The sequence below is a fragment of the Salmo trutta genome, chromosome 24, assembly GCF_901001165.1.
Source record: "Salmo trutta chromosome 24, fSalTru1.1, whole genome shotgun sequence".
Lineage (NCBI taxonomy): Eukaryota > Metazoa > Chordata > Actinopteri > Salmoniformes > Salmonidae > Salmo > Salmo trutta.
In genome coordinates, this window is record NC_042980.1 from 11,821,252 (window position 1) to 11,848,297 (window position 27,046).

Genomic DNA, 27,046 nt, shown 5'->3' on the forward strand with positions numbered 1-27,046 from the left:
ATCATGATTTAGTTTAGTTTATTAGGATCCCCATTAGCAATTGCAGATGCAGCAGCAACGCTTCCAGGGGTACCACATGATTATACTGTGTGTGTGTTTGTGTGTGTGTGTGTGTGGGGGGGGGTCCCCACAAGGATAGTAAAACAAGGGAAATTCTCCCTCGTGGGGACATTTCCCACGTCCCCATGAGGACAAAGGCTATTTTAAGATTAGGGGTTAGGTTTAGGGTTAGGGTTACAATTAGGGTTAGAATTACGGTTAGGGTAAGGGGTTAGTGGTTAGGTTTAGCGTTAGTGTTAGGAGTTGGTTTAGGGTTTGGGTTACGGTTAAGGTTAGGGTTATGGTAAGGGTTAGGGTTAGGGAAAATACGATTTTGAATGGAAATACATTTTAGGTCCCCACAAGGATAGAAGAACATAACGTGTGTGTGTGTGTGTGCGTGCGTGTGCGTGTGTGCGCGTGTGTGCGTGCGTGTGCGTGTGCAATGGGAGGCGTGTTGTAACTGTAATACACATTTTATTATGGAAACCCCTAAGAGACGATTATTAGAGAGTATCTGTATGGCTGAGGAAAAGAGAGGAAGGGAGAGAGTGTGTGCATGTGTCTGAAAGAGAGAGAGCAAGAGATTATGATCCTGACCACAATTGTATCCTATTTGTTCCTCTGTTCCCCTCTCTCTTTCTCGGTCAGTGAGCGAGGGAAGCGATGTGGAGAGTCAGGGCTCAGCAGCAGAAGGCAGGGGGAAAGAGGAGTTAGAGATGACTGGAGGCATAGAGCTGTGGAGCGAAGAGGAAGAGAACGGAGGCGTGGGGCGAGAGGAGAGTGGAGGGTGAGAGGAAGAGGAGAAGGAAGAGGAGGGAGAGGAATATGGAGAGGGAGAGGAACATGGAGAGGGAGAGGAGGAGGAAGAGGGAAAGGAAGAGGAAGAGGGAGAGCACACTAGAGAGGGGAGCCTACGTTTCCATGGAGTGCATCTACCCTAAGTCTCATCATTCACCCATGTACCACACAGTTTACTTTGTGAAATTTGTAGGTCTCATTTGTTGAATTTGGATCCAAAAAGTGCATGTACCTTCATATCTGCTCAAAGCTATTGCGTGGCATATTTCTTCCTATGTGTGGTACACAGAGGACGGCGACAGTAGACCAGTGTGGGGGACCCTGCAAAGGCCTCTTCCCAGAAACCGCAGGTGCTGGTCCCTGAAGGCATTCAAAATGCAGCTTGTGCATTCACTTTGTGATGGCTACTGTGGACGAAAGCGGGGAGACAAGAGTGTGGCACCAAGAGTTGTTACTCATAATTTGAAAACAGGCCACTCCCTGGTGAAGTTTGAAGGGCGCAAGAGACGGTGGGTGGTGTGCATCTGGAGTGGACACAGGGCAAATAGTGGGAGATGTGTAGGAACCCCCTTTGAGTGCTCTACATGTTCTGTGCCACTTTGCAGGATGGGGCCGTGCTTCCAGAAGTTGTATGACATCTTATAGGCTAAATGTAAACACTAAAGTGACAGTGTGAAATATGCATTTGTCCTACATGTCTTCTAAGGAAAATGGATACTTTTTTAAAATCGTGTTTTGTATCTTCTCTCAGTATCTGTCTGCAGTCACTGAATTCAAAGTAGGCTACTGTCATTTTGTGTCAGGCCTAAATCTTATTTACAGAGGTTATCTACATTTGTAAACAGTCTCTGAATAGTTGTTTTGCATTTTTACATTGCTACAGAAGTAAGACTCTTTGTCAGTCCATTAGCTTACTTTGTGTGGGTGCATTTGGATTTTTGCTCTAAATCTTTCTCTACAGTTGAAGTCAGAAGTTTACATACACCTTAGCCAAATACATTTTTAACTAAATTTCACAATTCCTGACATTTAATCCGAGTAAAATGTCTTAGGTCAGTTAGGATCACCACTTTATTTTAAGAATGTGAAATGTCAGAATAATAGTAGAGAGAATGATTTATTTCAGCTTTTATTTCTTTCATCACATTCCCAGTGGGTCAGAAGTTTACATACACTCAATTAGTATTTGGTAGCATTGCCTTTAAATTGTTTAATTTGGGTCAAATGTTTCGGGTAGCCTTCCACAATCTTCCCACAATAAGTTGGGTGAATTTTGGCCCATTCCTTCTGACAGAGCTGGTGTAACTGAGTCAGGTTTGTAGGCCTCCTTGCACACACACGCTTTTTCAGTTCTGCCCACAAGTTTTCTATAGGATTGAGGTCAGGGCTTTGTGATGGCCACTCCAATACCTTGACTTTGTTGTCCTTAAGCCATTTTGCCAGAACTTTGGAAGTATGCTTGGGGTCATTGTCTATTTGGAAGACCCATTTGCGACCAAGCTTTAACTTCCTGACTGATGTCTTGAGATGTTGCTTCAATATATCCACATCATTTTCCTGCCTCATGATGCCATCTATTTTGTGAAGTGCACCAGTCCCTCCTGCAGCAAAGCACCCCCACAACATGATGCTGCCACCCCCGTGCTTCACGGTTGGCATGGTGTTCTTCGGCTTGCAAGCGTCCCCCTTTTTCCTCCAAACATAACGATGGTCATTATGGCCAAACAGTTCTATTTTTGTTTCATCAGACCAGAGGACATTTCTCCAAAAAGTACGTTCTTTGTCCCCATGTGCAGTTGCAAACCGTAGTCTGGCTTTTTTATGGCTTTTTTGGAGCAGTGGCTTCTTCCTTGCTGAGGGGCCTTTCAGGTTTTGTCAATATAGGACTCGTTTTACTGTGGATATAGATACTTTTGTACCGGTTTCCTCCAGCATCTTCACAAGGTCCTTTGCTGTTGTTTTGGGATTGATTTGCACTTTTCGCACCAAAGTGCGTTCCTCCCTAGGAGACAACGCTTCTCCTTCCTGAGCGGTATGACGGCAGCATGGATTTTCTGGAATTTTCCAAGCTGTTTAAAGGCACAGTCAGCTTAGTGTATGTAAACTTCTGACCCGCTGGAATTGTGATACAGTGAATTATAAGTGAAATAATCTGTCTGTAAACAATTGTTGGAAAACTGACTTATGTCATGCACAAAGAAGATGTCCTAACCGACTTGCCAAAACTATAGTTTGTTAACAAGAAACTTGTGGAGCGGTTGAAAAACGAGTTTTAATGACTCCAACCTAAGTGTATTTAAACTTCCGACTTCAACTGTATCTACTACTTATTGCATTTACTGATTTGTTGTCAATTTTTACATGTTCCACTTTATAGGATGGGGCCCTGCTTCAAGAAGTGTTGTAGGATAAATGCAAACACTCTAGTGACAGTGTGACGTGAATTTGTCCTACAAATCTTTTAAGGAAATTGTCTCTGAACAATAGTTGTGTTTTTTATCTTCTCCCTTTATCTGTCTATATAATACTTGTTGCATTCACTGAATTGTTGTCAAAGTAGGCTACTGTATCTACATTTTGTTTCAGGCCAGGTCTGTACTAAATCTTATTGAGGTTATGTACATTTTTAAAGTCTCTGAATAGTTGTTTGCATTTGTACATGGTTACATACATAAGAATCGTTGTTAATGAAACTTTGTGTGGAAATACTTTCTGAATATTGTTCTCCGGTCACATTTTTTATTATTTTTAAAATCTTTATAAGTACAGTCATGGCCAAAAGTTTTGAGAATGACACAAATATTCATTTACACAAAGTTAGCTGCTTCAGTGTCTTTAGATATTTTTGTCAGATGTTACTATGGAATACTAAAGTATAATTACAAGCATTTCATAAGTGTCAAAGGCTTTTATTGACAATTACATGAAGTTGATGCAAAGAGTCAATATTTGCAGTGTTGACCCTTCTTTTTCAAGACCTCTGCAATCCACCCTGGCATGTTGTCAATTAACTTCTGGGCCACATCCTGACTGATGGCAGCCCATTCTTGCATAATCAATGCTTGGAGTTTGTCAGAATTTGTGGGTTTTTGTTTCTCCACCCGCCTCTTGAGGATTGACCACAAGTTCTCAATGGGATTAAGGTCTGGGGAGTTTCCTGGCCATGGACCCAAAATATCGATGTTTTGTTCCCCGAACCACTTAGTTATCACTTTTGCCTTATGGCAAGGTGCTCCATCATGCTGGAAAAGGCATTGTTCATCACCAAACTGTTCCTGGATGGTTGAGAGAAATTGCTCTCGGAGGATGTGTTGGTACCATTCTTTATTCATGGCTGTGTTCTTAGGCAAAATTGTGAGTGAGCCCACTCCCTTGGCTGAGAAGCAACTCCACACATGAATGGTCTCAGGATGCTTTATTGTTGGCATGACACAGGACTGATGGTAGCGCTCACCTTGTATTCTCCGCTTTTTTCCAGACGCCCCAAACAATCGGAAAGTGGATTCATCAGAGAAAATGACTTTACCCCTGTCCTCAGCAGTCCAATCCCTGTACCTTTTGCAGAATATCAGTCTGTCCCTGAAGTTTTTCCTGGAGAGAAGTGGCTTCTTTGCTGCCCTTCTTGACACCAGGCCATCCTCCAAAAGTCTTCACCTAACTGTGCATGCAGATGCACACACCTGTCTGCTGCCATTCCTGAGCAAGCTCTGTACTGGTGGTGCCCCGATCCCGCAGCTGAATCAACTTTAGGAGACGGTCCTGGCACTTGCTGGACTTTCTTGGGCGCCCTGAAGCCTTCTTCACAACAATTAAACCGCTCTCCTTGAAGTTCTTGATGATCCGATAAGTGGTTGATTTAGGTGCAATCTTACTGGTAGCAATATTCTTGCCTGCAAAGCCCTTTTTGTGCAAAGCAATGATGATGGCACGAGTTTCCTTGCAGGTAACCATGTTTCAATAAGCATTTCTCAACGGCTGGCCATTCCTTCCTCCTGGCTACTCCAATCCCGGCCAACAGCTCCATCTATAAGTCTATGCTAGGTAAAGCTCCGCCTTATCTCAGTTCACTGGTCACGATAACAACACCCACCCGTAGCACACGTTCCAGCAGGTATATCTCACTGATCATCCCCAAAGCCAACACCTCATTTGGCCGCCTTTCCTTCCAGTTTTCTGCTGCCAGTGACTGGAACGAATTGCAAAAAAATCGCTGAAGTTGAAGACTTTTATTTCCCTCACCAACTTTAAACATCAGCTATCTGAGCAGCTAACCGATCGCTGCAGCTGTACATAGTCCATCTGTAAATAGCCCACCCAATCTACCTACCTCATCCCCATACTGTTTTTATTTACTTTTCTGCTCTTTTGCACACCAGTATCTCTACTTGCACATCATCATCTGCTCATTTATCACTCCAGTGTTAATCTGCTAAATTGTAATTATTCGCTCCTATGGCCTATTTATTGCCTACCTCCTCATGCCTATTGCACACACTGTATATAGACTTTCTTTTTTTTCCTACTGTGTCATTGACTTGTTTATTGTGTTATTGGCTTGTTTATTGTTTATTCCATGTGTAACTCTGTGTTGTTGTCTGTGTCACACTGCTTTGCTTTATCTTGGCCAGGTCGCAGTTGTAAATGAGAACTTGTTCTCAACTAGCCTACCTGGTTAAATAAAGGTGAAATAAAAAAATATTAAAAAAGAGGAAGAACAATGATTCCAAGCACCACCCTCCTTTTGAAGCTTCCAGTCTGTTATTCAAACTCAAATCACCATGACAGAGTGATCACCAGCCTTGTCCTCATCAACAGTCACACCTGTGTTAACAAGAGAATCACTGACATGATGTCAGCTGGTCCTTTTGTGGTAGGGCTGAAATGCAGTGGGCATTTTTTGGGCGATTCAGTTCATTTGCATGGCAAAGAGGGACTTTGCAATTAATTGCAATTCATCTGATCACTCTTCATAACATTCTGGAGTATATCCAAATTGCCACCATACAAACTGAGGCAGCAGACATTGTGAAAATTAATATTTGTGTCATTCTCAAAACTTTTGGCCACAACTGTATAATATATTATAGTTTGTACATTTTTAGTGAGTAATTTAGTCAAATCTACTACAATTGAAATACTCTAATTCTGTGTTGTTGTGTTGAGTGTTAATAGTTTTTCGATAGTGAGTGTCTTTACACAATGGTAGCCAAAATTAGTGTTATTCCTATTGACATGAATGTGGTGTCATACCTGGGGCCTCTGCCTGGGGCCTGCAAATCACTAAGGCCGCCCCTGTTTGTAGTACCAGTAGGAAATAGTGAGTGCATCGTTGTATAAGGAACGTGCAGTGCGCAGGAGCCGTGAAGGGGAAAATCGAGAGAAAGAACGAAACAGCTACTGTTGGATTCTTAATACCTGCGTCCATAAGAACATCACAAGACAAATTCCACCAGAAGAGGAAAAGGGGACGCAGGAAATACAGCTTGCTGGCATCATCGGTAAGGGGAACCACATAAGTATGAGCGGACAGTAAATTGTTCCCCGAATCCTTAATTTTCCATCATATTCCTGTCATTGAACTGAATGCAGATCCTATGTGCGCCCGCAGTAGCACAAAGCGGAGGTTTGGGAACCAAATTGTGTCCAACACCAACGCTGAAATCGGATGTACAGTACGTATTGTGCCGTTTCATATTGACCACGGTTTCTAATCACATTTACCAACGATTAATTCATTACTTACCGAATCCTGATTGCTTGATGGGGCGTCGAAACATTTTCAACTTTTAACCCAAGGTGTGGACTTCACTGAGGAGGAAAGTGTTGAGCCAACCTGCATTGGTCTAACCTGGGAGGGCGATAGGTAATCAGCAGCGACTCACCAAAGAATAATCTGTTCAAAACCTGAAATGCAACGGACGCGTTTGGATAGTAGATGATCCTGTGCGTAATTGTTTTATAGCGGACTCCTTTTCGGATGAAGAGCTCTTTTTTGGGATTGAAGTGACATTAGCCCTCTCTTATTTTCATGGCTTTGGAGTGCAGTAGTAGGAACAGTATGTGGAGCGAGGGGACAGTGCATGATTAGTTCGTTACAGAACGCACTTTCCTCGCCTTATTTCCAATTCCAAGATATTGGACACAACATAAGGACAATTGCTGCAACTACAACGAAGTCCTGTACAGAAATAGACTTTACATTAAACCCTTCAGATTATTTCTCTCGCTGCTGTCATCGTAGTATGTCTGCACTCCGAAAGAAATTTGGGGACGATTATCAGGTAGTGACCACCTCATCCAGCGGGTCTGGATTCAACCAGCCAGCACCAGAGAAGAAGAAGAAGAGGCAACGCTTCGTGGACAAGAACGGGCGATGTAACGTTCAGCATGGAAACCTGGGTGGTGAAACCAGTAGATATCTTTCCGATTTATTCACAACACTGGTCGATTTGAAATGGCGCTGGAATTTATTCATCTTCATCCTTACATACACGGTGGCATGGCTCTTCATGGCCTTCATGTGGTGGATCATAGCCTACATAAGAGGAGACCTCCATCGAGCCCACGATGACAAGTATACGCCATGCGTTGCCAATGTCTACAACTTTCCCTCCGCGTTTTTATTCTTCATAGAAACGGAAGCCACAATAGGATATGGCTATAGGTATATCACGGACAAATGTCCCGAGGGGATCATTCTCTTTCTTTTCCAGTCAATCCTGGGATCAATCGTTGATGCTTTTTTGATTGGCTGCATGTTCATTAAGATGTCCCAGCCCAAAAAAAGGGCAGAGACTTTGATGTTCAGTGAACATGCAGCTATTTCGATGCGAGATGGAAAGCTAACTCTCATGTTCAGAGTGGGCAACCTGCGTAATAGCCATATGGTCTCCGCACAGATCCGCTGCAAATTGCTGAAAGTAAGTGGCACTTCTATGCCTCCATGTAGCTCAACAATATTTGGGTATTAAAACGTTACTAAATACTTATTTCAGACGGTGTAATGTATTTGTTTTCTTATTGTTTAATTACGCACAATTAAATATTAAACACGGTTGGAAAAGATCATGAAATACATCGTTATTGGAATTAAGGTATTATTATAAAGTTTATTATTTTTACTTTCTTTGCAAATGGGCTCACCAATGTGAATTAAAAGCACAAAGCTATTAATTCCAGACACATTTAGTGGCAATGCTATGTTTACATTTTTATGAATCTAAACAATTTGATTAATAAACCCATAGACCCCCTTGAAGTTGGAGCGGTGTAGTGGTGGTGGTCACTGGGCTAACAACCTTTGATGTGGCTTGATGTGCCTGATTAGCTATAGCCCTCCTCATTCAATTTACTAACTCTGTCTATTTACTGATGATTGATCGCTTTGATTGCTCACAAATTGTGGATGGCTGTCAGTATGGCTCACTGTGTCTCTCTTTCAAACTCCATCTATGTACGCTTCCATAGTCTCGTCAGACGCCCGAAGGCGAGTTTCTTCCGCTGGATCAGTTGGAATTGGATGTGGGTTTTAGTACCGGAGCGGACCAGCTCTTCCTCGTCTCACCACTCACAATCTGCCATGTGATTGACACCAAAAGCCCATTCTACGAACTCTCCCAGAGATCCATGCAAACAGAACAGTTTGAAATTGTGGTCATATTGGAAGGAATAGTGGAAACCACTGGTAAGTTATCACAAATACATCATTTTTCTTTCTTGCAGTATTAGTAAAGACCATAGGCCTAGGCCTATTTCATGTCTATGCCCTGAGATAAAGTGGTGGGCTATGTTTGGCTCAGGCTAGAGTATACGATAGCAAAAATAAATGTGTGTTAGTATGAGTGTAATAATATGAGGACGAGTATAAAGGGAACCAGTACAATGTGAAGTTGAAGGGTTTTACTCTAAGTGGCCAATGTTGACCCAGATGGGCTTCTCCAATGACCCCTGGGATGTTAGTGAATGTCACTGATTGCATGTTATTGGTTTTATGGTGACACAACTGGATAGGTTTTAAATCATATCTTCTGATTTGATTTTATGTATGCAGTGGAAATGGCAAAAAACAAATAGTAATTTGATATACAGTAAGTCAACATTGACAGTGGTCCTTGGTAAGAAATACAACTAAACAAGAATGCTGGTAAATTGAATTATTTTAGAAGTAATTTACTCTGTTTTTATGAGATCTCCTAAAACATATTCCAAAGCGTTGATGTCTAGGGAACATTATTGCTGTTTTACAATACAAACCTCACACTCTTCTGGGGGGTACACTGTAAAGAAAAAATATGGTGATTACAATTGTAAGGCAACCAGCTGCAATAGGATTGTGAGTTTGCTCAACATTTGGGCATATAGCTGAACCAACATGCATTCAATTTGAGAATTTCTTGGACCTCGTTTGCTTACTTACCAGACTGCCTTGAGTTCCGAGTGAATGGTAGTTACCACCCATTACTGTATTTGTTAGCGACAGAGACATGGTTGTTGTATTCAATGGTTTTCAGTTCTGCAGCCTTCACCAAGTGAGTGTCTAAGTGAATATGTTATCTTTAATATTCAACTCTTTATGACAATACTTTAGATTTATCATAAGGCCTTTTTTTGAGGGCCTATTTACACCCTAACACAATGGTCTCAAACTCCTGGTTTACAGGCCACAGCAAGTCTGCAAATCAGATTATGCTGGCTTGCAAAGTGCTGTGTAATTCCTATTGGAATCCAGCCAGAGTGAAGATATCCAACAACTGGAACTTTTAATATCCCGAAACCTGCATTCAGAATGACTGAAGATTGATTATTAAGACTACCTAAATCATATAAACTGGAAGACATCTCAGTAATGGGTGCATTAAATCCAACTACTAGATTGGATTAGTTTAGAAAAAATGGATGCTATCTATGTTTGTGTAGGATAATATTAATCAACCGGTCAAAGTACATGCAAAAACACAGGTATTGAAACAAACAATTCAGAAAATCTACCTGCAAAAGAGCATGCTGAGCATGATGGGGAAGGTTTTGAGTTCTTTTGAGAAAACATGAATTTGTAATTTTACTCAACAACCATTTTCAAATTCAGCTGACTTCGAGCAGAGTTTGTTGAGTAAACAGAATTCAGCACATTCACTCAAATTCTTGTCCTTTTGAAGCCCACTCAACTCGCATAATAACGCTGAATAAGCAATTGGTTGAATTTACTTTTAATTTTTTTTTTACAGTGTTGCCTTCCAAAGGCAAACATGAACATGACCATGCTGAGCATGATGGGGAAGGTTTTGAGAAAACATGAATTTGGAATTTTACTCAACAACTGTTTTCAAATGTAGCTCACTTTGAGAAGAGTTTGTTGAGTAAACAAACTTTTAACACATGAGCTCTAATTTGTGTCCTTTTGAACTCCACTCAACTCACAGATTAACTCTGATTAAGCAATTGGTTAAATTGGCTTTTTTTTTTTACAGTGTATACTTCGCATTCCCCTGTGCTTTTTGAAATTGGAAGCATAAATTCAGCAAGAACAGTATTGCCACATTTGATCATGGTGTGTAGTCATTTTCAAACTGTTCCCTTTGAGACAGTTAATAAAAGGTTTTCAGGGAGGGCCTTTAAGATTGTTGAGTGACATAACTTTGTAGCAATCCAGTCTGACGCAGAACTGACCACTGCAGATTTACTTTGATCATGAAAAAGTTGGTCCTGTACTGTACGTATGTGGCAGTAGCATACTTTACAAGTCATGCCATTAGATATCCACAAAAAAAGTCAAATTGTATATCAAATATGAAATATTTTCAGTCCTCAGATTTGATTCAGAATCCAAGTTGTTTTCAATATAGTTTTTATGTGTTGATGAAAAATCTGTAGCAAGTGACACAGAACTCGTATAGTATATGAACATTTCATGGGGCTATTTTATTTGAGGGCTTACATAGGGATGTTATATATATAAAAAAAGGTGCAGAGAAATGACTGTATGATAAGTCTAACCTACGGGAGCTGCCTTTTAAGATTCATCCTAAGAATTAGACATGTCTACATCTTCTCCCAATGTTTGGATTCATCGGTCAGTCATTGTTACAGAAGATTCTAGAATGCAGATAAGATTTCTAAAACTTTCACTTCGGAGGTAAAGGTTCACATGCATCATATGCACTGGGTACAACAGCAAAATTCGACAGCACGTTTTACTATAATTGGATTTTAACATATTTGTTATATTTTCTCAATGTCAATGTTAAATCTAGATAGCACTGTAATCTTGACTGGGTCAATACGAACGTACCGTATGTGTGGTATAAGGTTAAAGAACAAGAAAGAGATGACGATGTGAAAATAATATGTGGTTAAAAATGTATGTACAGTGAAAGTCTAAGCCTCAGACGCTTTCATTTTGGTCCAATGTAACTCTGTTTCCATGGCAACCGCTCCTTGAGCATTCCGGATTGCAGCACTGCACCTAAACTTAGATTTTATTCCTATGGTATGGGGGAAACGGTTTTCTATCGCGTTCATAGACAAATCAGCTCTCTCACCCCGGAGTATTTCTTCATTATTAAGCTCATATTCACACAATGAGCTTCTCAAATCGTCGTCCCACCCGTTCATGATATCATCAACTCAAAGTCAGCAGCACGACTTCCCATCTGTTAGATTATCAGAGTTTTGAACATAATCACTGCGCGCATGACTAATATACAGTGCATTCGGAAAGTATTCAGACCCCTTCACTTTTTCCACATTTTGTTACGTTACAGCCTTATAATAAAATTGATTAAATCGTATTTTTCCCCTTAATAATTCACACAATACACCATAATGACAAAGCAAAAACAGGTTTTTAGAAATGTTAGCAATTTTTTTACAAATAAAAAACTGAAATTACATTTACATACAGTACCAGTCAAAAGTTTGGACACACCTACTCATTCAAGGGTTTTTATTTATTTGTACTATTTTCTACATTGTAGAATATTAGTAAAGTCATCAACATTATGAAATAACACATATGGAATCATGTAGTAACCATAAAAGTATTAAACAAATCAAAATATATTTTAGATTCTTCAAAGTAGCCACCCTTTGCCTTGATGACAGCTTTGCGCACTCTTGGCATTCTTTCAACCAGCTTCACGAGGTAATCACCTGGAATGCATTTCCAACAGTCTTGAAGGAGTTCCCACATATGCTGAGCACTTGTTGGCTGCTTTTTCTTCACTCTGCGGTCCAACTCATCCCAAACCATCTCAATTGGGTTGAAGTCGGGTGATTGTGGAGGCCAGGTCATCTGATGCAGCACTCCATCACTCTCCTTCTTGGTCAAATAGCCCTTACACAGACTGGAGGTGTGTTTTGGGTCATTGTCTTGTTGAAAAACAAATGATAGTCCCACTAAGCGCAAACCAGATGGGATGGCGTATCGCTGGAGAATGCTGTGGTAGCCATGCTGGTTAAGTGTGCCTTCAATTCAAAATAAATCACTGACAGTGTCACCAGCAAAGCACCCCCACACCATCACACCTCCTCCTCCATGCTTCACGGTGGTAACCACACATGCAGAGATCATCCATTCACCTACTCTGCGTTTCACAAAGACACCGAGGTTGGAACCAAAAATCACAAATTGGGACATCAGATGAAAGGACAGATTTCCACCAGTCTAATGTCCATTGCTTGTGTTTCTTGGCCCAAGAAAATATATTTTTCTTATTGGTGTCCTTTAGTAGTGGTTTCTTTGCAGCAATTCGAGCATGAAGGCCTGATTAACGCAGACACATCTGAACAGTTGATGTTGAGATGTGTCTGTTATTGGAACTCTGTGAATTATTTATTTGGGCTGCAATTTCTGAGGCTGGTAACTCAAATGAACCTATCCTCTGCAGCAGAGGTTACTCTGGGTCCTTTCGTGTGGTGGTCCTCATGAGAGCCCGTTTCATAACAGCGCTTGATGGTTTTTGCGACTGCGCTTGAAGAAATGTGGTCGAAGTTCATGAAATTCATCATCAAAGTTCTTGAAATATTCCACATTGACTGACCTTCATGTCTTAAAGTAATGATGGACTGTCATTTCTCTTTGCTTATTTGAGCTGTTCTTGCCATAATATGGACTTGATCTTTTACCAAATAGGGCTATCTTCTGTATCCCACTCCTACGTTGTCACAGCACAGATCTAGGAAGAGTCTTGTTGGTTCCAAACTTCTTCCATTTAAGAATGATGGAGGCCCCTGTGTTCTTGGGGACCTTCAATGCTGCAGACATTTTTTGGTACTCTTCATCAGATCTGTGCCTCCACACAATCCTATCTCTGCGCTCGATGGACAATTCCTTCGACCTCATGGCTTGGTTTTTGCTCTGACATGCACTGTGAACTGTGGGACCTTATATAGCCAGGTCTGTGGCTTTCCAAATCATGTCTAATCAATTGAATTTACCACAGGTGGACTCCAATCAAGTTGTTGAAACGTGTCAAGAATGATGAATAGAAACAGGATGCTGCTGAGCTAAATTTCGAGTCTCATTAGCAAAGGCTCTGAATACTTACATTTTTAGAAATTTGAAAAAAAAAACCCACCGTTTTCACTTTTCCATTATGTGATACTGTGTGTAGATTGATGAGGGAAAAAATACTTTAAATAATTTTAGAATAAGGCTGTAACTTAACAAAATGTGGAAAAAGTAAAGGGGTCTGAATACTTCCCAAATCCAGTGTAAGAGATTATTATGACAACAACAACAACAACAACGAGCAAGGCACTTTTAATTGAATTAAAATACGTTTATTAGAATGGCCTGTTCAATAGAACAAAAAATCAAACTCAGACACTTTTCGGCATATCCTCCGTGACGATGAGTAGAATGATACAAGAATTGTAAAATTTTTGTGTAAATATTTGAAATTAATATAACAGATATAATTGTTGACTCCAAATGGTTTAGGTTTAGTTAACTGTTCGTTCTATGAATGTCAAGAAAAGTAGACTTGAAAGGATTGAGAAACATTCTGTACTTGGGTTGCAAAATTCCTGTTACTTTCCCACAATTCCCTGGTTTTCCAGAAATCCTGGTTGCAGGGTTCCCGGATTTCCTGCTTATTCCATCATAATACCAGAAATCTTCCAAACAGGATTTCTGGAGAATCAGGGAATTTTAGGAAAGTTACCAGAATTTTGCAACTCTAGTCTATACACAGCTATTGAGTCATCATTATCATCATCAACGTCATGCCAGGGAACACTACTGAATCACTGAGGTGTAATCAAATTCACTTCACTGTATGTGCAGAAGTGAAATTGCTCAGACTGCAATTGCTTCACCACTCTTCTGTTCGAAATGGTACATGAATTATACATTGTAAATCTAACATGCAATTTTGTACTTTAGGCCAATTCTCTGTCTTAATTTGAGATCAGAAACAATGCCATACTTCTTTGATCAGCTCAGTTAAATGATAAAACAGGCTGTGATGTTAATTTCATGGCAAGCTGGCTTTGAATGTGCGATAGACTAGAGGAAGAATTCTGTCAGCATCAGAATTTCTCCCTGTGAAGTTGTATGGCACTTGATTACCACAACACTTTGCAGTTCTGCATTTAAAAAAATATGTGAAGCACTTCATTTGAGGTTTGTGTTCACTCATCAATTATGTTTAGAAAAACATTGGCACATCAGCAGGACATGAGCTTTATGAGAGGACTGCTATGTGACTATCATGTACAGTTGAAGTGGGAAGTTTACATACACTTAGGTTGGAGTCATTAAAACTCGTTTTTCAACCACTCCACAAATTTCTTGTTAACAAACTATAGTTTTGGCAAGTCGGTTAGGACTTCTGATAGGCTAATTGACATAATTTGAGTCAATGGAGGTGTACCTGTGGATGTATTTCAAGGCCTACCTTCAAACTCACTGCCTCCTTGCTTGACATCATTGGAAAATCAAAAGAAATCAGCCAAGACCTCAGAAAAAAAATGGTAGACTTCCAAAAGTCTGGGCTTCCAAACGCCTGAAGGTACCATGTTCATCTATACAAACAATAGTACGCAAGTATAAACACCATGGGACCAAGCAGCCGTCATACCGCTCAGGAAGGAGACGCGTTCTGTCTCCTAGAGATGAACATACTTTGGTGCGAAAAGTGCAAATCAATCTCAGAACAACAGAAAAGGACCTTGTGAAGATGCTGGAGGAAACAGGTACACAAGTATCTATATCCACAGTAAAACAAGTCATATATCGACATAACCTGAAAGGCTGCTCAGCAAGAAAGAAGCCACTGCTCCAAAACTGCCATAAAAAAGCCAGACTACGGTTTGCAACTCCACATGGGGACAAAGATCGTACTTTTTGGAGAAATGTCCTCTGGTCTGATGAAACAAAAATAGAACTGTTTGGCCATAATGACCATCGTTATGTTTGGAGGAAAAAAGGGGAGGCTTGCAACCCAAAGAACACCATCCCAACTGTGAAGCACGGGGGTGGCATCATCATGTTGTGGGGGTTGCTTTGCTGTAAGAGGGACTAGTGCACTTCACAAAATAGGTGGCATCATGAGGCAGGAAAATGATGTGGATATATTGAAGCAACATCTCAAGACATCAGTCAGGAAGTTAAAACTTGGTCGTAAATGGGTCTTCCAAATGGACAATGACCCCAAGCATACTTCCAAAGTTGTGGCAAAATGGCTTAAGAACAACAAAGTCAAGGTATTGAAGTGGCCATCACAAAGCCCTGACCTCAATCCCATAGAAAATGTGTGGGTAGAACTGAAAAAGCATGTGTGAGCAAGGGGCCTACAAACCTGACTCAGTTACACCAGCTCTGTCAGTAGGAATGGGCCAAAATTCACCCAACTTATTGTGGGAAGCTTTTGGAAGGCTACCCGAAACATTTGACTCAAATTAAACAATTTAAAGGCAATGCTACCAAATACTAATTGAGTGTATGTAAACTTCTGACCCACTGGGAATGTGATGAAAGAAATAATTCTCTCTACTATTATTCTGACATTTCACATTCTTAAAATAAAGTGGTGATTCTAACTGACCTAAAACAGGGCATTTTTACTACGATTAAATGTCAGGAATTGTGAAAAACTGAGTTTAAATGTATTTGGCTAAGGTGTATGTAAACTTCCGACTTCAACTGTACATGCTAATGATTGATGGGCTATTGGGAACATGCTGTAGCATTTACATGATGCTAAAGAGGCATTTACTAATATTTTCTGAACAAGTCCAGCAGAAAGCTGCAGTGGAACATTTTGTTAGACTCTTTTAAATGAGAAATTCCACGGGTTGTTGCATGGCAAGCTGACTTTGCACTATCCCCATCTAGGCCGCTTTGGAAAAGGTTATTCCGGTTTTGAATATTTTAATACACATTTTGTGATGTCTTGGCCTGCCCAGCATTTACCAACAAAAACCATTACTCTTGATTTTGTTATAAAAATAGAGTCATTTCTGTTACAGCTGATTGTAGGGTACTCCACAATGATGGAAAATCACTGAAAAAGAGAAAGTTTTGCTGTGGCAAGTGAAGCTCTTGAGCTGTACAGCAGTAGTGCCTCTGGAGGTGAGCTGGAGGAAGTCTTCTGGTCTTTCATTAATGCCTCCAAAATGGCACCCTATTCCCTATGCAGGGCCCATATGGCCCTGGTCAAATGTCATGCACTACATAGGGAATAGGGTGCCATTTGGGACAGACACAGGCCATAAATAGTTAGTTGTGCATTGACGTGGCTAGTTGTCTTGGCTTCCTCTCTGCCCCCTCCATGGCAACCCCAAGCCTTTTTTACGATTCACTGGTATTGGAGAACAAATTTCATCTTCCTTGTTATTGTGTTTCTGCTATGTGTTCATGCTAAGACGTGTGTGGGTGGCATGAGACTGTTATGAATTGATTTCAAGTGCACTTGATGTTTATTCATATGTATCTGTGAGCATATAAATACAGTTTGTCTGTCTTGTGGACATTCTAGCATTGGATAAAGAAAGTGTTTGAGTTATACGTAGTATCACAGTTTGGCTTATCCTTTCCCAAATAATTTGCCCATTGATTCACTCCTCTTATATATTATAATGCATTTGATATGGAAACCTTAGGAACTGTGTTTACCATGTTTCAATGTAAATCATTATTTATGAGCTTCTTGAATTCTATTGCTGTACTTTCAATGGATTCTCCCATCGTTGGCTTAGTGTTGAATATTGAACAAAAATGCTACATATTGGACAAGAAGTACAAAAAATGTAAACTTGTAATGCATAACCAAGACCTAGCGTGTATAAATATAGCTTTCTCATCTGAGATTTGGGGTTAGAGGAAGGGATTTGAGGTAGGTGCAGCAGCTTACAGATGAGCTTCAGGGGAGAATAATTAACATTTTATTAACAAGAGGAGAAATTACTTTTTTGGCCTAAAAGCAAACAATTGAGTCATTGTGTGTCTCTTTTCAATTCTATTTTAATTGTTGTAATTAGTTATACATTTTATACACAACCTTCACATACTGTATTATGAATACTATGCCCTTTTGAATATTGAAACTAAAATAAGCAGAGGAGTTTATCTTACACAAAGAATAGCAGCAGCATAATAAATTCAGAGGAATTGATATATATCATGTAGCAGATCAGCCAAGTAGTTGGGAGTGTGCATTGGTCTGTTTTTTATCATTCACTACAGAAATAGAAAAACGCACAACTCTCTGCTTAAACAGGTATAACAGCATAAGATAAATTAGTCACTCCAGCCTAGGGACTACAGCTTGTGTGCGGTGCCAGGGGTGGCGTAGCATAGGTAAACAGTGGCAGAATGGAGCTTGCGATAAGGCACACAGCTGTGAAAGGATAGACAGGCCCCTGGAGAAAGTGACCATAATTCATTGTGAATAATTACACTCAGAGCGTGTCCCGTGCTGTTCCCCCGCTCTCCATTCAGCCCGCACTCCAGCACTCTGCAGTTTCAAAGGGTTAATGTGGGTTCAGCCGAGGAAAGTCAGCCTTCTGAGCAAGTGAGAGCAGGAGTCTCCAATTAAATCTAATGTGCCCAGGATCAGAGCACGGAAGAGTCACGGCCCTCCCCACGGAGAGGAACATGTGTCGCCAGGGCGCTCTGATAAGACACATCTTTAATAGCTTCCTGTTCTCCGGTGAGTTAGTGTTTTTCATTCATTTGTTTCATTTAACTTCATTAACGGTGGCTCTTTCACTACATGCCTCACGCATCTCATTGCATTTAGAAACTGCTTTGCATCTTTGTGTTTTTAATTACATGTTAATTGTGATTTAGTCACCAAATGCAGTGCTAGAATACATTTTCTCAGTTTATACACACCACAAACAAATGCTATAGTGTCAAATAAGGGTTCTTTGGCTTGTAACGATAGTGGAACCTTTTTTGGTGCTATATGGGACCTTTTTTGAAGGTTCTATAAAATAACTATGCTCATAAGGTTATTAATGGAACCTGTATTGTGCTATAAAGAATCCTTTCCTAAGATTCCATGAAGAACCATTAAAAGGTTCTACTGTATATAGTCCCAGTCGGTATTCACTAAATACAATTTCTTTTTAAATTCACATAATAATAATAATAATAATGAATTCCCCTCGACCACGCCCACAAATTGGGGAAAAACCAACATTTTTTCCTATTGAGCCCCATTGTAAAAGAGACAAGTTCATTGTAGATTTTTTGTTATACAGAAATAACAAAACATGCCGAAAAGCTGCTGTTTTTAAATGTATTATGTAGCCAGATCAAAAATACCAACCTACGGTTCGCAATGCTTCCATGTAGGGAAATAGAGCCTGCGAGAAGAGCCATGTGGCATCAGGCTATTCCCTGTGGGAGAGTGGGAAATGTGGGGATGCATTGTCCAAGTAGACTGCACGTAGCTATGTGTGTGGAAACCATTTCATCACAGGTAATACACTTCACTTGTTTAGTACAGGCCGTTTGTAACTTCACTCACTACTTGTAGCTGTATAGTCCATTTGCATGTGTTGTTGGTCTTGGCTAGCTTAGTGTTCTGTCGTTAGCTAGCACTCATTCATGTGGCTGCTAGCATCCTCATGAAAAGGGGCATGAGGGAAGCCCTACAATATTACATTTATCTAAATAGTGAGAATGCTAGGGAGCAGGGCAATGTTGAAAAGTAATCTTTAGACATGTTTTACTTTTCTTAAATGTAGTTTTGTAATTGACTAAAACAAGCAGACAAGAAAATTGTGTTCGAAAAAGGTTACATTTTTCTGTGAGCCAATGAGGTAATCTAGGTAACCACAGGTTTTTTTCCCCAGGGTCGTGACGTTTTATCTAATACTGGGTCTATAGCACCAAAAAAAACGATTCCACTCTGGTCCAACCCGTTTGGGGACTATATGGAACCCTGTTTTAGGGTTCTTTACAGAACCTTAATCAATCTCAAAAGGTTATTTGTATAACCACACAGTTGTTTTAATATATATATATATATATATATATATTCTCGTTTAATAGCCATACTATATTGTTAAAATTCCATCTTTTTATTTTGTTTATTAATTATTAACAAGTTGAATCAGGTGTGCTAGCTCTGGAACAGCTGGGGGTCCCTGATGAGAGAATTGAGAAGTACTGAATTAGTCAAGCATTCTCAACTGACACAAACCATGTATGAGTCTTTCACAAGACACGGTCACTGGCCATAATATATACACAATGTAATAGCCTGACATAACAGATTAGATAAACTGGAATGAAACTCTCACTCAGGGTTGCACAAAAGAGTTGTGAGCAAACCACACCCCAAAATATTATAATGGCCCACCACCCCTAGATTTTAACCTCTCTTGGGTATGTGTTTTGTGACCGTCCCACCTGCGGGACACATTATTCAACAGCCAGTGAAATAGCAGGGCGCCAAATTCAAAACGACAAATCTCATAATTCAAATTTCTCACACATACAAGTATTATACACCATTTTATAGATAAGACTCTCGTTAATCCAACCACGTTGTCCAATTTCAAAAAGGCTTTACAGCGAAAGCAAAACATTAGATTATGTTAGGACAGCGCCTAAAAAAATAAGCCACACTAAAATGAAGCACTAACCTTTGATGATCTTCATCAGATGGCACTCATAGGACTTCATGTTACACAATACATGTACATTTTGCTTGATAAAGTTCATATTTATATCCAAAAACCCAATTTTACATTGGCCCGTAATGTTCAGAAATGTTTTTCCTTCAAAACCTTCCGGTGAATGAACACATCAATTTATAGAAATATTCTTCATAAACATTGATAAAATATTAAACTGTTATTCAAAGAATTATAGATAAACATCTCCTTAATGCAACCGCTGTGACAGATTTCAAAAAAGCTTCACGGGGAAAGCACACTTTGCAATAATCTGAGTACGGCGCTCAGAAAACAACAGCAGGCAATACAGTTACCCGCCATTTTGGAGTCATCTAAAATCATAAATAGCATTATAAATATTCACTTACCTTTGATCTTCATCAGAATGCACTCCCAGGAATCCCAGGTCCACAATAAAAGTTGTTTTGTTCGATAAAGTCCATAATTTATGTCCAAATACCTCCTTGTTGTTCGCTCATTCCGTAAGCTACTCCAAATGTAGGAAGCACGACGAAAAGTCAAAACAGTTATATTTACGTTCGTAGAAACATGTCAAACGATGTATAGCATCAATCTTTAGGGCCTTTTTAACATAAAACTTAATATTCCAACCGGACGATTCCAATGTCTTGAAAAATGTAATGGAACACAGCTACCTCTCACGTGAACACCTGCCCAAACTCATGTTCTTTCCTGAGTCAACAACTTCCAACTTCCTTTGTTCACTCTCTGTTCAGCATAGAAGCCTCAAACAACTTTCTAAGACTGTTGACATCTAGTGGAAGCCTTAGGAAGTGCAAAATGAACCCCAAGTCACTGTGTGTTAGATAGGCAATCACTTGAAAACTACAAGCCTCAGATTTCCCACTTCCTGGTTGGATTTTTCTCAGGTTTTTGCCTGCCATATGAGTTGTTATACTCACAGACATCATTCAAACAGTTTTAGAAACTTGAGTGTTTTCTATCCAAATCTACTAATAATATGCATATCCTACATTCTGGGTCTGGGTAGCAGGCAGTTTACTACGGGCACACTTTTCATCCGGACGTCAAAATTCTGCCCCCTACCCTAGAGAAGTTAATTATCACTTAAGAGTTTTTGGAACGGCAAAGAACCATTGAAGGGCTCAAAGGGTTCTTTGGGTCAGTATGGTTTCACATAGAACCAAACCATCACCCTTCCCAAACAACCATTGAGGAACCCTTTTTTGTTAGTGTGTAGTGTAGCACATGCACTCTGTAGTGTACATGTCTCATGTTGGATTTTTTTGTTCAGCTCAGTTCAGATACTTACTGTAATAGACTAAATCTAGATCTTGTTGAATTCCTCATGCACATGACCAGTTTGCATTAAGAGACTCCCACTGGGTGACAGCTTGCTTTGTCTAAAGTCCCACTGTGACAGAAAGTGTTGATTCAGACAATCAATCAAGTTTATTTATAAAGCTCTTTTTACATCAGCCAATGTCACAAAGTGTTATACAGAAACCCAGCCTAAAATCCCAAATTGCAAGCAATGCAGATGTAGAAGCACAGTGACTAGGAAAAACTCCCTAGAAAGACAGGAACCTAGGAAGAAACCTAGTGAGGAAACAGGCTCTGAGGAGTGGCCAGTCCTCTTCTTCTTGAGATAACAGTACATGGCCAAGATGTTCAAACGTTCATAGATGACCAGCAGGGTCAAATAATAATAATAATCACAGTGGTTGTAGAAGGTGCAACAGGTCAGCACCTCAGGAGTAAATGTCAGTTGACTTCATAGCCGAGCATTCAGAATTAGAGACAGCAGGTGCGGTAGAGAGAGAGAGAGAGCGAGAGAGTCTAAAACAGCAGGTCCGGACCAAGGTAGCACGTCCGGTGAACAGGTCAGGGTTCCATAGCCGCAGGCAGAACAGTTGAAACTGGAGCAGCTGCACGACCAGCTGGACTGGGACAGCAAGGAGTCATCAGGCCAGGTAGTCCTGAGGCATGGTCCCAGGGCTCAGGTCCTCCGGGAGGGGAGGGAGAGAGAGAGAATTAGAGGGAGCATACTTAATTCACACAGGACACCGGATAAGACAGGAGAAATACTACAGACATAAGACTGACAATAGCCCCCCCAACACAAACTATTGCAGCATAAATACTGGAGGCTGAGACAGGAGGGGTCGGGAGACACTGTGGCCCCCGAACAGAGCCATCCAGATAGGATATAACCCCACCCACTTTGCCAAAGCACAGCCCCCTCACCACTAGAGGGATATCGTCAAACCGCAAACTTACTACCCTGAGACAAGGCTGAGTATAGCCCACAAAGATCTCCCCCACGGCACGAACCCGAGAGTGGCGCCAAACCCAGACAGGAAGATCACGTCAGTGACTCAACCCACTCAAATGATGCACCCCTCCTAGGGATGGGATGGAAGAGCACCAGTAAGCCAGTGACTCAGCCCCCGTAATAGGGTTAGAGGCAGAGAATCCCAGTGGCGAGAGGGGACCTGCCAGTCAGAGACAGCAAGAGCGGTTCGTTGCTCCAGTGCATTTCCGTTCACCTTCACACCCCTGGGCCATACTACACTCAATCATAGGACCTACTGAAGAGATGAGTCTTCATTAAAAACTTAAAGGTTGAGACCGAGTCTGCGTCTCTCACATGGATAGGCAGACCATTGCAAAAAAAATTGCTCTATAGGATAAAACCCTGCCTCTAGCTGTTTGCTTAGTAATTCTAGGGACAGTAAGGAGGCCTGCGTCTTGTGATCATAGCGTACGTGTAGGTATGTACGGCAGGACCAAATCGGAGGGATTGGTAGGAGCAAGCCCATGTAATGCGTTGTAGGTTAGCAGTAAAACCTTCAAATCAGCCCTAGCCTTTACAGGAAACCAGTGTAGAGAGGCTAGCACTGAAACACTGGAAACACCACACTAGAGAGCTTTACATTTCCTGACTATATAGTAATTTCACCAGGGATGAACTCCACATAATGGACATTTTGTTGAACAAGCTATGACATGGAGTATTCATTATCCCCTTCAGATGAACTGTGTTTGCTTCCCAAGGGAAAACAAGGTAATTGTGTCTTTGGGGATTTGTCAGGTCTCAGTTGAACTGTAATAAATCATGGGATGGAGGAAGGGGTGTGGCGGTGGCAGACCTGAGCTGAACTCATTTGGTGATTCCGCTACATCCAAAGTAACGTGTAATGGTCAGGCCATGATGTGTAGAACAGAGTCGTCATCCCGCTACTTAGAGTTGGAAATAATTGTATCTTGCATGTGTTTTGGACTTAATATGCAAGTCTAAAACAAATGTATTGTGTATAGTAGTATTGCAAATGTTACTGGATATAGTGCCTATATAAAACGTGTCACTTAGATTGTTGATAGAGGTATCATGTTGCCACTTTCACCATCCAGAACTAAATGGAACCAGACAAGGATCTTGGTTATATTAAATAATCACTAAGGAAGGATGGGTAGCCTAGAGCTTGGTCAAAACTGACTGAAGATTGTGGCTCCTCATTAACTGTCTGTTATCGCAAAGTAATAAAGGTTGTGCTCTGCTTTTATTTTTGTTGGTCACTGTGCAGTATTGATCGCTAGCGTCTGAGTGTCCCTGAAGTCCACGTTAAATCGATCTCGGTCTAAACACACACAGCCACATTTACATTTTGTTCTTTGGAGTTTGGAGGCGCTTCTAGCGAGAATCTTTGGGGGATGTCTGCTTTCTATTTCTGTCTTATTGACATGCTGTGGGGTACTGGATCTCACTCAACCCATAGAAAGTAAACACAAGCATAACTGAATATGCAATATCCCGTTTTGAACGGCTCCCGGCTAGGGTTAAATAGAGGGAAGTGGGTTACTGAGATTTACTTCCCAAACCCACTCCCTTGTCCATTGTGTTATCCTGCTTCTCTTTATAGCAGCTTTTTGCCCATCCTCCCCATCTCCTATTCCTCACCCACCACCAACACACGTTTTTCCTTGATAATGTCAGTTTTTTCCCCCTGCTTGTTAGTGGTCTTGCTGTTGTGTACAGCCTTATGTTCCTGCGCCTGGTCTGTCACCTCACCCTGTGTAGAGGCTTGGCAGGCAATGGCAATCTCCTCTCTCTCACACACAGCCCCTGCTCTGCTCTGCTCTGCTGTTTACCTCCACACTGATGTTATTGCCTGAGCATTTTGGCTCCCTCAACACCCATCCCCCATAGCAGTACATTTCAACACCATTTTATTCTCAGCCAGTGAATTTCCTTCTCTGTGTTTTTCTTGCACACATTTTGCCTGGCGCATGTTGTACAGCACATGTGGAATAAACATCTGAGCTGAAAGCTCGAGACGCAACCTTAATAGATGAAATACTAAAACAGTTTTACAACAGATTTAGATTAATCTACGAAGAATGAAAGGAAAAAGCACGTCCCTAAAAGCTACAGCTTTTTTTTTCTCCTCAGCATACAGTATATTTTGATGGTGGTCACCATAGAAACAGATTTGTCTAACAGATCGGAATTGTTCCCATAATAGATGTATCTGTTTCATAATTTGATTTATTTTTCATCCTCAAATAGTCAATGTGTTGTGTCCTTTCAGGCGTTTTGTTGAAAAAAGGTGACCATTCAGTTGTTACGAACCCAAAGTACTGTACTCTGAGTATTGTTACTATATGTCCTGTGAATTCAACTGTTCCTTCTCCATTAAAAGCCAGGTAGCAGATAATGGACCCTATCAGATATGTATGTAGTTGGTGCTGTATATTATTGAAAATACATAGATTCTAATTATTTGTTAGTATACAATTTATGCTCCCCGCAAATAAAAACCACAAAGACTGATGGAAAGGCCCGAGCACAAGATCGGAATTTCTGTAGCCTACTGTACATGGTAAGCTGGTGCCTAACGAAAATGACCGACACTGACAATATTGATTCTAAATGTTATTTGTGTAACGACAATGAATTGTGAAATAGAAAATAAACTGCAATTTGCTAAAACTATCGATTTTGCATTAAATATAGCTAACCTTCAATGGTACAGCTAACATAAGCTGGCTTTTATCTATCGTGATTGCTGGCAAACGAAATAGAAACAGACAATTATAGCTAAAGTACACTGAACAAAAATATAAATGCACCATGTAAAGTGTTTGTTTCATGAGCTGAAATAAAAAAATCCCTGAAATTTTCCATACGCACAAAAAGCTTGTTTCTCTCAAATTTTGGCCACAAATTTGTTTACATCCCTGTTAATGAGCATTTATCCTTTGCCAAGATAATTCCTCCACCTGACAGATGTGGTATATCAAGAAGCTGATTAAACAGCATGATCATTACACAGGTGCATCTTGTTCTGGGGACAATAAAAAGGCCACTTTAAAATGGGCAGTTTTGTCACACAACACAATGCCACAGATGTCTCAAGTTTTTAGGGAGTGTTCAATAGGCATGCTGACTGCAGGAATGTCCTCAGCTGTTGTCAGAGGGGTGCTGAGGAGTATTTCTGTCTGTAATAAAGCCGTTTATGGGGAAAAACTCATTCTGATTGGCTAGGCCTGGCTCCCAAGTGGGTGGGACTATGCCCTCCAAGGCCCACCCATGGCTGCACCCCTGCCCAGTCATGTGAAATCTATAGATTGGGGCCTAATTCATTAATTTCAATTGACTGATGTCCTTATATGAACTAACTCAGTAAAACCTTTGAAATTGTTGTGTATATATTTTTGTTTAGTATAATAAGTCGAAAATAGCAGTGATTCATCGAAAAAAACCAGGTAGATATTTTGTAATGATCAGCTTTATATAGCTTGCTAACAAAGCCAGTAAACTGTACAGGTTCAAGGCTTTATATAGTTGGTCGTGCTATCAGACAGTCCTGTGTTATCCTGTTTGGGGCGTTAGTACTTAACCCATTCATCTACGCTAACCATCTTTAGCGTCTATTGACTATAGTGTCTTCTGGCCGGGGGAGTTTTGTTAAGAGGCCCGACGCTCATTCTGAACATTAAAACGCGTCGCTTGCGGCACGGTTTTGGAAACATAAAAGGAACGTATCTTTCATATCTGAGATAAATAAATATATATTTTAAATAGCTACAATTACTACACACCTTTATAGTGTTAGGGTTCCCACAAGGCCATATTTCCATGTTACAGTGCTTGTTTACGAAAAAAACAAACGGCAGATAGCTAAATAGCACAGGTACACCTAGGAGTAACGTTAGGTTCCTTTAGTCCATTATTGGGCTCGTTAAGACGGTACTCATAGGCTTGTATATTACTATCAGCAGAGGCTATATGACCCACATTGTGGACACCAAGCTATAATATGACCAGCATTTAGCTACCAACAACTGGCAGACATGTTTTGCATTTCTTTAGTTTCATCAGTGTTATTTAGACGTTAACTTAATGCGCCAGTTATAACGTTAGCATAGAGGTAGCAAGCTAGCTCTTTCGCTTACCCGGTTCACTTCCATGCTCACATAAGCCCATGATAATGCTCAGTGCTGCTTGATTGAGATGCTTTAGACGTCACGTTGGTGGTAGGGACAGCATCCACCGAAGCAACTTCTTGCTGAAGCCCTCCTTCGATTGTTGACAGCAGTTGAAATTCTCAGGGATGAAATGTCCGCCTCATTCTCACAAATGTATCGCACTCCATAAAAAGTTTTAAATTGCATGGTCTAAAACTTTGACAAAAAAAAAAAGATGATGGATAAAAATGCAATTGCTAGCTCGATACTGTTACTGTCTTTTACGCTTATGGAGAAACCCACACGTATTCAAACTAATTATGCGTTCGGAACCAAGTGGGAGCTGGGAATTTAGCAGTTGTGATGTCGTAAATACCAGTTGTGATGTCGTAAATACCAGTTGGATGTCGTAAATACCAGTTGGATGCGTTTGCGCTTTGAACTAGTTGAGAAACGCTGATAGGCTAATGGCAGACAAGCTGCTTAAATCATAAACTAAAAATACAGCTATCATGCTTGTAAACAAATCATAGTGTTCAGAAACCATCGGAAATTGATACTTTCTCAATTCCTGACTTGCAAGACAATTTATAAATTCAAACGAAATGCCTGTAACTAG

The 27,046-nt window shown here is 40.5% G+C and overlaps 1 protein-coding gene across 1 annotated transcript in view; it reads left to right on the forward strand.

Moving 5' to 3' along the window:
- The first annotated feature begins 6,251 nt into the window (after window positions 1-6,251).
- The window catches only part of LOC115160694 (G protein-activated inward rectifier potassium channel 1), a 35,686-nt gene continuing 14,891 nt past the window's right edge, over window positions 6,252-27,046 (forward strand). Inside the window, exons 1-2 of the mRNA XM_029710960.1 lie at window positions 6,252-7,760; window positions 8,308-8,524. Of these exons, the coding sequence (XP_029566820.1) occupies window positions 6,921-7,760; window positions 8,308-8,524 (1,057 nt within the window). The 5' untranslated portion in view covers window positions 6,252-6,920. The remainder of the gene's footprint in view (window positions 7,761-8,307; window positions 8,525-27,046) is intronic.